This window comes from Lissotriton helveticus, chromosome 2_1 (genome assembly GCF_964261635.1).
Source record: "Lissotriton helveticus chromosome 2_1, aLisHel1.1, whole genome shotgun sequence".
NCBI classification, from domain to species: Eukaryota; Metazoa; Chordata; class Amphibia; order Caudata; family Salamandridae; genus Lissotriton; species Lissotriton helveticus.
In genome coordinates this window covers 250,385,836-250,398,001 of record NC_136059.1, presented here as the reverse complement: position 1 = coordinate 250,398,001, position 12,166 = coordinate 250,385,836, and the positions used below count along the sequence as shown (strand labels likewise).

General features: G+C 49.0%; 1 protein-coding gene across 4 annotated transcripts in view; it reads left to right on the top strand.

Annotated features, from left to right (window-relative positions):
- The window catches only part of PIAS2 (protein inhibitor of activated STAT 2), a 490,095-nt gene that overhangs the window by 94,404 nt on the left and 383,525 nt on the right, over positions 1-12,166 (top strand). For all 4 annotated transcript variants that reach the window (XM_078674770.1, XM_078674772.1, XM_078674769.1 and 1 more), the window contains one exon: positions 10,447-10,581. In XM_078674770.1, the coding sequence (XP_078530896.1) occupies positions 10,447-10,581 (135 nt within the window). The remainder of the gene's footprint in view (positions 1-10,446; positions 10,582-12,166) is intronic.

The window sequence follows — 12,166 nt, the reverse complement described above, 5'->3', positions numbered from 1 at the left end:
GCAGAGTGACCTCGGAAGAAATGGAACCCACTGTCGTTTTGACCTCGGTGAGGGTCTTCATAACATCGTCCAGGGTCACCTTGGGAGGGGCCCCCGCGTCTGGGGTCGCTCCAGCCGAGTGGCGGCTGCCCGTCTGGGCTTGTCCATGTTGGCCGTAAGCAAATTTGTCGAGCTTAGCCTGCGTCGACGTACTTCTCGTGCCCTTGCCGGCCATGCTGGCTTGGTGAGGATGTAGGCAGTCGTATTGGGCTGGTAGGTTGGTGCGTGGCCCACGCGTCGTGTACTTTCCTCGGGCGTCCGGCAATCAATTGCGGGTACCACCGGGTCCAAGAGGGCGCCGCGCACTCCCCACAGGGCCCAGACGCGGCGCAGCCGGCCGCCGCGAAGAGCAGCACCTCGGTCTCCGTGAAGTTGCAGTGCGGCCTTCCGCGTGGTCGATTCCGTATTCCACACGTACCGCAGTGTTATCAATTGCGGTGCTTCTGTGCGCCGTCAGTGGGTTCTCGCAGGGGGGCCCCCAACAGAGCGCGCCTGACTCCTCCCGTGTTCCACCACTTCAGCGCCAATGCGGGACCTCCCGTGTACACAGGGCGCCGCACGATGACCCCTCTCAGCCAGGGAAATGGGGCTTAGACGCGCCCCCCCTCCAAAGCGGGGTGGGACTCTGATTAATGGCCGCGTATGAAGACGACAGCGCCCTCAGAGCAGACCGCCTCACCTCGTCGCCGCAACGGCGCTTCCGGCCTCCTGGTCTGTCTCACACTCCGCCGTCCGGGACCCCGGAGGATCTTCACTCCCGTCGGCAGCCTCCTTGCCTTCAGACGGTGCCCCAGGCCAGATAATCCCTGCAGCCACACAGGGGGCACGCTCGCTACGAGTGGTGCGGTGCCTACTCTACAGGGCAGAATGTAGTTGCGGCCGGCCAATGTCGCAGCGCTCGGCCGAGGAGGATGTACTTCCGGTCGGGTCCGCCAGGCACTGTGGGTCGGTGTTGCTAGGCTGGTGTAGGCCCCAGTACGCCGCCTCCAATCGTAGCCGATCCCGGTGTCCGGTCACTACCGGGGTCGGAGCATTGTGTGCCGCTCGGGTCCCCGAGCCGATGTCGCTCCTTCGAGCGGGCTTAAAGACGGATCAGTGACGGATAGTTGATGCGGGCCGGTTTGCCTGGAGGAGCTCCCGCTTCAAGCTGCCACCATGTTCGGCAGTTGGCCACGCCCCTGCAAATGGATATTTTTGCAAGGTTGGCCATGATGTATGAAGTTGTTCAGTTTAAACGTGGGGTCAGCGTACCATAATGTCTATTGGACTCTTCTTTCGTGATGCTTCTTTATTTGTTGAATGATTTTTGTGTAGGTTAAAGGTGATACATTTTGCAAAGCTCATTTAATCCGTCTACTGCAGTGTTAAATTTAATAATTAACATGGCTTCTCTTTTAGTCAGCTTTGCCTCCAGGTCACCTCCTCTAATGCCTTGCAAAAATATCCATTTGCACCTAATGCCACGCTTGAAACATTTTATTTGAGTTCGACACAGCTTGAACGGCGCCCTATTGCATAAATATAGAGCGTATTGCTGGTAAAACATTCCGCAAGCTATATCAACTGAGCATTGCTTTCACATATAAAATAATGTTAACACGCTTGGATCGTCATGCTTGAAGGCACGTTTCTACCGTTTTAAAAAAAAATTATTAAGAAATACGACTTGACTACAAGTCCGAGAACCTAATGCTAGCACCCGGCGTGTGAAGTATATCGCGAGACGTTGCTCAGAGGCACTTCCGGGTAGTACCAGATTATCACGGGATGCACGAGTGATCTGCGGCTCCGCTAAATAAGGTAAACTGAGTTGTTTTATCAGACTAGCAAAAAATCGAGGACAATGGAGAACTTGGTAGTCAAAGCCTCCACTTCCAAGAGCGCTTTCCCTACTGCTACACTGGAAAGGGAATCCAAGAAGCTGGACCATCTTCTGTTCCGCCAGCTTGGGACTTCGGTCGGTAAACACTGCATGTCGATTGGGCCGTTATTCCCACTCTGTGTGGGATACGGTTGCGCAGGGGCTGCGTCAGTGTTCGGAGGAGGCCGGACAGTGCTCTCCCAGGCTGTAGCCGCCGGGAGGGATGCTGCTAAGTTTACCATCCGTTGTGGGCTGGATACCACCGACTCTCTAGGCAGGACAATTTCCATGTCTGTAGCCCTTCGTCGCTATGCCTGGATGAGATCGACTGGCTTTTCGGGGGATGTCCAGCACACCTTGATGGACAGGCCCTTTGATGGCCAGCGCCTTTTTGGCGATAAAGCGTACAACGCCCCAGAGCTCTCACGGGCTATGGCCAAGTCCATGGGCCTCTGCAGACGCCCAGCGCAGTCTGCTGTTCACCCCTTTCGTGGCTACGGAAGGGGTGGCCCACTACGTCCCTCCCAGAGCCACAGGCCGCAGCAAGTTTTCCAACCTTCGCGCGGCCGGGGATGTGGGAACCAACGTCGTGGTTCAGGGGGCCAGTGGGCGGGCCAGTTCACCAACTCCCCCTCTACAGCAACGTCCAAACCTAGTCCGACCTTTCAGGCCCACAAATGCCAGTGGGCGGCAGGATTCGCATTCACCTCCCCCACTGGCAATCCGTCATGTCAAACAGGTGGGTTTTGCAAATAGTCCGAAGGGGCTATACCCACACGTTCTAGGCTACCCCTCCAGCCATGCCACCTCAATACCACTGCATGTCAGAAGATCACCTGGCACTTCTCCAGCAGGAAGTTTTGTCTCTCTTGGCCATGGGAGCTCCAGAAGTAGGTTGTGGTTGCTATTCCCACTACTTTCTGGCACCCAAGAAGGGCAAGGGTCTGCGTCCTATATTGGATCTCAGGGACATCAACCGCTTCCTCTGGAAGGAGACGTTCAAGATGTTGACCCATGCTCAGGTGTTGTCTGCCCTCGACCCCGGAGACTGGATGGTAGCTTTGGACTTGCAGGACGCTTATTTCCACATCCCCGTCCTGCCGACCCACTGGCGTTACCTGCGGTTCACGGTAGGCCACAAGCATTTTCAGTTTACCATGCTCCCCTTTGGCCTAACCAGCGCCCCTCAGGTGTTCACGAAACTGATGGCGGTGGTCGCAGCTCATCTGCGCAGATCAGGGGTTCCAGTCTTCCCCTATCTCGACGACTGGCTTTTGAAGGCAGGATCGCCCCAGGCAGTCGTCTCCCACCTCCAGACTACGGCCAACCTCCTGCATTGGCTGGGATTCTCCATCAATGTGCCGAAGTCACACCTGATTCCTTGTCAGAAGCTCCTCTTCATCGGAGTGGTTCTGGACACGACTCGGTTTTGGGTTTATCCTCTCGAACAGCGAGTCCGGGATATTCGGGCTATGATTCCGATCTTTCAGCCTCCATCCCGGGTTTCGGTCCGGATGACCCTGAGGCTGCTTGGGCCACATGGCCTCCTGCATCCTGTTGGTCGATCATGCCAAGTGGCATATGCGGGCTCTGCAGTGGGACCTGAAGGTCTAGTGGGCGCAGCATCAGGGGAATCTGTCCAAAAGCGTCCAGATCTTGGAGGGCACTGTTCAACAGTTGCAGTGGTGGCTCAGGTCTTGTCTTCCCTCGACCCTGGAGACTGGATGGTAGCGTTGGACTTGCAGGACGCTTATTTTGACATCCCCGTCCTGCCGGCACACCGGCGCTACCTGCGGTTCACGGTAGGCAATGAGCATTTTCAGTTTACCTTGCTCCCCTTTGGCCTTACCAGCGCCCCTCGGGTGTTCACGAAAGTGATGGCGGTGGTCGCAGCTCATCTGCACAGTTCAGGTGTTCCAGTCATCCCCTATCTCGATGACTGGCTTTTGAAGGCAGGATCGCCCCAGGCAGTCGTCTCTTCCCTCCAGACTACGGCCGACCTCCTGCATTCGCTGGGGTTCTCCGTCAATGTGCCGAAGTCACACCTGATTCCCTGGCAGTAGCTCCTCTTCATCGGAGTGGTTCTGGACACAACTCAGTTTCGGGTTTATCCTCCCAAACAGTGAGTACGGAATATTCGGGCTATGATTCCGATCTTTCAGCCTCTATCCCGGGTTTCGGTCCGGATGACCCTGAGGCTGCTGGGCCTCATGGCCTCCTGCGTCCTGCTGGTCGATAATGCCAAGTGGCATATGCGGGCTCTGCAGTGGGACCTGAAGTTCCAGTGGGCGCAGCATCAGGGTAATCTGTCCAACAGCGTCCAGATCTTGGAGGGCACTGTTCAACAGTTGCAGTGGTGGCTCATGTCTTGTCTTCCCTCGACCCTGGAGATTGGATGGTAGCGTTGGACTTGCAGGACGCCTATTTTCACATCTCCGTCCTGCCGGCACACCGGCGCTACCTGCGGTTCACGGTAGGCCATGAGCATTTTCAGTGAACCGTGCTCCCCTTTGGCCTTACCAGCGCCCCTCGGGTGTTCACGAAAGTGATGGCGGTGGTCGCAGCTCATCTGCACAGTTCAGGGGTTCCAGTCTTCCCCTATCTCGACGACTGGCTTTTGAAGGCAGGATCGCCCCAGGCAGTTGTCTCCTCCTTCCAGACTACGGCCGACCTCCTGCATTCGCTGGGGTTCTCCGTCAATGTGCCGAAGTCACACCTGATTCCCTGTCAGAAGATCCTCTTCATCGGAATGGTTCTGGACACAACTCAGTTTCGGGTTTATCCTCCCAAACAGTGAGTCCGGAATATTCGGGCTATGATTTCGATCTTTCAGCCTCCATCCCGGGTTTCGGTCCGGATGACCCTGAGGCTGCTGGGCCTCATGGCCTCCTGTGTCCTGCTGGTCGATGATGCCAAGTGGCATATGCGGGCTCTGCAGTGGGATCTTAACTTCCAGTGGGCGCAGCATCAGGGAAATCTGTCCGATTGTGTCCAGATCTTGGAGGGCACTGCTCAACAGTTGCAGTGGTGGCTCACGAACCAGGATTGGGTCAACGGCAGATCCCTCTCCCTTCCCCAACCAGAGCACACAGTGGTGACGGACGCATCCTTTCTGCGATGGGCAGCCACATGGTAGAGGTGGAGATCAGAGGCTCCTGGTCTCCGGGGGAGTCCGGGCTCCACATCAACCTTCTGGAGCTAAGGCGATTCATCTTGCGCTCAAGGCATTCCTTCCCTCTGTCCGGGGAAGAGTAGAGCAGGTGTTCACGGACAACACCATTGCCACGTGGTACTGCAACAAACAGGGCGGGTGGGGTCGTGGGCCCTATGTCAGGAGGCCCTCCGCCTCTGGACATGGCTGGAGCATCAGGGCATATCCCTGGTGGCTCAACACCTTGCAGGTTCCCTGAACGCCAGAGCACACAAACTCAGCCGCAGGTGCATGATGGATCACGAATGGCGTCTTCACTCGGAGGTGGTGCAAGGTTTCTTTCGACAGTGGGGAGACCCTTGGTTAGTTCTATTCGCCACCTAAGAGAACGCGCCATGTCAGCAATTCTGCACGTTGGAATTTCCAAGGCGGCACTCGCTAGGTGACGCTTTTTGTTGCGAGTGGAGTTGTGGTCTGTTGTACACCTTTCCACCTATACCACTTCTGCCCAGAGTGCTGAAGAAGATCAGACGCGACCTGGCCCAAGTCCTTCTTGTGGCTCTGAATTGGGCACGAAGAGACTGGTATCCCGAGCTGCTCAACATGGCCATCGATCCTCCGATCAGGCTGCCTCTGCGGGAGGATCTTCTGTCACAGCAGCAGGGGACAGTCCTCCACCCGAACCTGTCCAGCCTCCACCTCCTTGTGTGGAGATTTAGCGGCGGCAGTTGACGTCTTTTGAGCAGGTATACCCCTGCTGGTGGAACAAGTTTGTGGCATGGTGCACAGCAAAGGCTGTGGATCCCCTTTCTGCCCCTCTTTCTGAAGTTCTCTTGTACCTTCTTTCTTTAGGCCAGCAGGGTTCTGCTCTGGACACTATCAAAGGCTATCTCTGCCTTCCTTTGGCTTCCTGATCAGCCTTCTCGAAAGTCCCCGGTTTTTAATCGTTTCTTTAAAGGTACAACCCCTTTGTTATGCCTTAGTGGGACTTGAATCTAGTCTTAACTTTTTTAATGTGCGCTCCCTTTGAGCTGCTTCACAACTGTCCTTTAAGGCTTCTGACACTTAAAACTGCTTTCCTGGTAGCTATCACATCTGCCATATGGGTGAGTGAGCACAAGGCCCTTTCATCCAAGCCTCCTTTCCTGTCTGTCCATCTGGACAAGGTGGTTCTCAGGATTCGTCCATCCTTCCTGCCCAAGGTTGGCACTGCCTTTCACATCGTGCAGACCATCACTTTGTCCACCTTCTTTTCCTCTCTGCATCCCACAAAAGAGGAGGAGAGGCTCCACCGTCTGGACCCAAAATATGCGCTTTCCCTTAATCTGGATTGCACAAAACAGTTCCGAGTGGATGACCAGCTCTTTGTTGGCTGTATGGGCACCAAAAAAGGTTGGACCGTACACAAGCGGACTATCTCCTGATGGGTCGATTTGTGTATCAAATCCGGTTATTTTCTGGCAAAGAAGGAGCCTCTAGTGGGGCTGCGCGCCCATTCCAGCAGGGCGACGGCAGCAACTACTGCTTTGTGATAGGGAGTTCCTCTGAATGACATTTGTCAGGCAGCTACATGGGCTTCGTTGCACACCTTCAACTAATACTACTGCCTTGACAATCAAGTCCGGAGAGACGACTTCTTTGGTCGTTCTCTTCTACAGGACTTTCTGGTGTGATCTTGGTTCGCAGACCCACCTCCAGTGTTGGTATTGCTTCAGTCCTATTCTAAGGTAAGAAATCTATAACTAACGTGTTTCTTTCAGATGAACAAGTTAATTACCTTTGGTAACGAAATATCTGTAAGAAACATTAGTTAGTTATAGATTCCTTACCAGCCCTCCCATTCTCCCGGTTCTGCGAACGGATTTCTAGTGTTAAGGATGTCCTTTCAGGGCACTAGTTTTGTGCACCAGTGGTCAGTGTCTTGCATGGTTCAGCGTTTCGGGTGCGGAAAGTCATGTACAGAACTGACGTCCACGCATAAGGGGGTCGTCTAAATAGCTGCTGAGACATCATGCCGGCGACCACGATGCAAATGACGGACGCAGAGCCGACCGACGCCACCTTCCGACATGCAGAGGTACTGCTGACGAAAAAACTTTCCGGATCCAGTCTGACGCCTGGGGGTAATTCTAAGATAAGGAATCTACAACTAACTAATTTTTCTTACAGATATATCGTTACTGAACGTAAATAACTTGTTCTTCCGGCGTTTACCTCTTTTCCTGGAAAGGGTCATTATTGAAACCTATTTTTAAAAAAGCAAGTGGTACTGACCCTACACCTTATAGGCTTATTAGCCTTCGTGATAGCTCACTAAAGATATTTTCTAAGATTATTTTAGCCAATCGTTATGAAAGGGTTATTGAAACCAATAGAATTCCAATAGAAAAGGGGGGCTTTCGGGATGGTCACTCCACTATATACCACTGTTTTTCACTATGGGCCATTATTCGAAAGGCCCTGGAGGAAAATGAAAGGCTGTGCTGTTGACTTCCGGACAGCCTTTGATTTTGTTGATAGTGATATCTTGTGGGGGAAACTTGCTGCTTGGGACCTCCAGCGAAACCTCCTTAGTGCACTTCAATCTTTTCACTCTGGTAATTGGGCTTAGTTGAAGTTAGATAAGTTGGGTCGATTATCACAAAGAATTCCCATTGACAACGGCCTGCCACGGGTGGTTTGAGCACCTCTGCTTTTTAGCCGATTTGTGGCCGACCTTCCCACCTTTATTTATCTCCCACCTTTATCTCCCAATCTAATTATTTTTCACCTAAAATCGGAAACCAGCACATAGTCTGTCTGCTTCATGCAGACCATCTGGTATTACTGGATTATATCCCTATTGGTCTGCAGAGGAAACTAAATGCCCTGGCAACTTCTAGAAAGCTGAACCAGCTCCACTTTAATTTGGAAAAGACCAAGAGTTTCACCTGGTACTTAGACACACAGGATGTAGAGCAAGTCGATCAATATAGATATTTGGGTTTAACCTTCAGGAGGAATCTGAATTGGGGTACACACTGGGATGGCACCAAGCAGAAGGCCCTATTGCAGGCTAGCTGTCTATCAAGATTTAATAGTAGATTTGGGGGGCTTTCACATATTCAATTGTTAAGGGCTTACGAATGGAAGATACCTCCGCTAGGTCTGTATGGAGGAGAGTTTTTTTTCCCTTGATCCAACATATGAATGGGACAGAATAGAAGGGGTAGTGCTTATCACTCCCCCAAGGCACCATGGGTCAGGCCATAAGGAGACAGTGCAATCTGGTCTCCTGGAACCTGGGGGCTTCTACTCGGGCTCTAAGATACTCACACAACTACTAATCTCCCTGGATGACAAGCATGTGGACACCAAAAGTAACTTACAACAACAAAAGCCCACAGCAGGAGACCAAGGTTTAGCACATTGACTTCTTCTGTTTCATGAGTTGTTATGGTGCAAACACTCTCCACATCCGCTGCCAAGGATGTCTGTTATGCCAAAGATTTACAAAAGTAGTTGAGAGGTGCACTCGGTAATATGTTCATTCCCTTTCGGGCCTTGGGAAATTCCCAAGGCACGAAAGGGAATGAAACGCGTTGGCTGTGCCATTGTATTTTATAAAGACGGAAATAAAGAAATCAATAAAGAAGGAACTGAAGATCCTCAAATTCCTTGAACTTTTTCATGCTGAACATATTACCGAGTGCACCTCTCAACTACTTTTGTAAATCTTTACCAAAAGTAACTTAACTCACTGAGATAGCAACTTGGATGACAGAACACTGTCTAAAGTTAAATGCCGTAAAATCAGAGATTCTACTTTTCAGTGGAGCACACCTAATCTGGGACAGTACCTGGTGGCCCATAGCGCTGGGAGCCGAACCCAAGCGAGTTGCCAAAAATCTGGGTATCTTTTTTGATTTGGCACTGTCCTTGCAAGATCAAGTACGAACGCTGTGTGAAAAAAGCTTAGCTACACTGAAACTACTTTGTTGACTCTTTTCCTGGATCCACTTAAACTGCAGGAAATCTATTACCTAGGCCCTATTTTCTAGCAGACTGGATTATGGGAATGCGCTCTGTGTGGGTATGCCTGACTATCTCTTCACTTGCCTGCAGTTGGTTCAAAATGCACCTGCTAGGCTGGTTAGCAATAAAAGCAAGCATAGCTCGGCATCTGATAGTCTACGGGAGCTGCATTGGCTGCCAGTACATCAAAGGGCCAAGTTCAAGCTCCTTTATTTTATGAAACTCCATTTTAAGATGGCTGTTGTGTTTATATATGTCCATGCACACCAACTATGAAAAACATAGGCAAATCAGATCGGTTAATGCCCAGCAGCAAAGTCAAGACACATTATCTTTGACTATGCTTGTTACTGTTATTTACTAAGGTATTAATGAACTATTTCTAAAAATATCTGCTTACTGAGTTTTTGATTAGCATCAGCAAAAACGAGATTAAGTATTACAAGAGCGAAATCAAATTTGCATATTTGTTTTAGCAATTTGCTTTGTAGTAATAACATGCTGGTTATATTTAATACATTACATGAATGTATAGCCCTTAGTGTCAAGGTAATAAAGCCATTGGGGTATATGATGCAGTCTGCATCATAAACCTCAGTGGCGTGCAGTAAATCAGTTAGATTCAGTATGAGCAAACCAGCGCAAAAGTGGGGGCAGATGATTTAGTAACTAGTTGTAGCATATGTTGATTATGTGTTTAACATTAATTGTGCTCGCTTAAATCTAGCGCTCAAGCCCACAACGATAAAGTGTTAGTAAAACAGGACACAAAAGCCTTGGAAGGTGCAAAATAGGCATATGATTCGCATATCGCATTCTGCCTCATTTTACCTTCAAGTGCGCAGGTCACATTTAGCTTCGGCGTCTAGCTGACCTCCAACATGATGGTGTGAAATCAGGGAGTTGGTGAATATAAGTATGTAAGAGTAAGATACCTCAAACTGTGTCTTCCACATGTTTGAACTATTCTACTCCTGGTTACCCCTTCTACAGTATTGTTCTGAGCCCAGCTGGGCCTTACTCTGGCGTTGAAAAACCCTGCTCTCTACTATGCTCTGGACCAGTAACATTAATAACACCAGTAAAGTGTTTTTATATAGCTTTAAGAATCTTGCTTCTGCCGTTTTGCAATGTGCTGTTCCTGAGCTATAAATGGTAATATTGAGTGTGCATTCAGTGTTGACTTTGTGTAATCCACAAAGGCATATTTTTATATTAAATACATTCACAAATAATTATGCGTTTCCGGTTGAGTAAAAGTACATAATAATTTACCAAAATTTTAAAACATTTAACATGTTTTGAATGTGAGATGATTTCGGCTTATTTACATAACCTGGAAGTAAACTTTCTTTTTTCGTCTTTTTCTTTCTTGACAAAGGGATATGCACCACCACCCAAAAATGGCATTGAGCAGAAGCGACAAGGACGCCCACTCAATATCACTTCTTTAGTTCGGATGTCGTCGGCAGTGCCAAACCAAATCTCAATTTCTTGGGCAACTGAGATTGGAAAGGTAAAATCTACATTCAGGCCTTTTAAGTAATGTCCACTGACAACTCAGATATCATTAGATTCTGGGTTCTTTCGTATTTTCTGGCACCACTTTTGTGCCTCATTTCACTGTTTGTTTCACTGAGAACAGATTAGCACAGCAGATCTCTTGAGGTATTTCTGGCTCAGTTCTTGTTTCCCCCGTCTGTTTGTGCTAAAACATTTAAGATTGTGAAATCTTGAAAGATTATCAAATGAAAGTTGTCCTGTCTACACTGTCTGCCAAATGGAATCACACCAATAGACAAGTTATGTATATTGTGTTAGGAAGCACATTCAAAACTAGATAGATCATGCCATTGCAAGCTTCCCTCACAAAACAAACATTTCAGAATTTTTGTACTATACATGTATCCACTGTGGATTGCTGATTGCTTCTTATTGTTCCAAACAAGCAGAACTCTTGTTGAACTTCAACAGCCTTGATAGGCCTCATTACAAGGTCCATCATAATTTCGTTGAGGCTGTTAACAGGTTACCAGCTCTGTCAACATCATAAGATCCATGGGAAAACTACAAATGTGTTTTTTTTCTGAAATTTTAGCTGCGGTGAGCATCTGAACTTAGTTGGTGTATGTTCGGTTGAAATATGAAGAATTACGAGGGGCATCCCCTAGATTTACCATTTCTACCAATAATTCCTATTGTTTAGTCAACCTGTTAACTCCACACATAGGAGTGATTGGTACCCCTGTATCAGTAATTCTGAGGGACAGGAGTGGATTTAATGGGGCCAGATGTGGGAATTCCTTAATAATGCCATATGTAGGGCAGCATGCTCTAGGTATTACGTCAAATCGAACCTCTATAGCATAGCTAACTTTTAAGTTGAAGGTGAAGGCTGGGATCACAGAATGGTGTCTTTCTCTTTTTAACTAATCAGAGCCTTCTGTCACGGTGAAGGAGCCAAGACACAGCCACTTATTGATCACTTTGTTTATTTCTGGATATTACCAATCTCTTCCAGGGTATCCTTATCAATAGTCATGAGCACATGAATATTCCCGCCCATGCACAGGACCCCGGAAACATATCTATATATATAAAAACGAATGTATGTCTGTCTGTCTGTTTGTCCTTTATGCATTACTACACCATTCATCTGATCGCCATGAAACTTTAGGATGTTGTTGAGTACACTCCCGCGAAGGTTTCTGGCACAACATTTTATTCAATATCGGCCCCCCAGGGCCCTCATAATCTTTCGAATACTGATGTTCGCACCAGATGGAAAAACAACAAATCGTGTATCCACAAGCACTCGAATAAATAAATAGAATTAAAACAGCATTCATCCGATCCCAGGAAACTTTGGGAAGTTGTTGAGGACACTCCCGCGAAGGTTTCTGGCATAATTTGTTTTAAAATATTAGCCCCCCGGGGCCCTCATAATCTTTCGAATACTGATGTACGCACAAGACGGAAAAACAAAAAATTGTGTATCCACAAGCACTCGAATAAATAAATAGAATTAAAACAGCATTCATCCGATCGCCAGGAAAATTTGGGAAGTTGTCGAGTACACTCCCGCGAAGGTTGCTGGCATA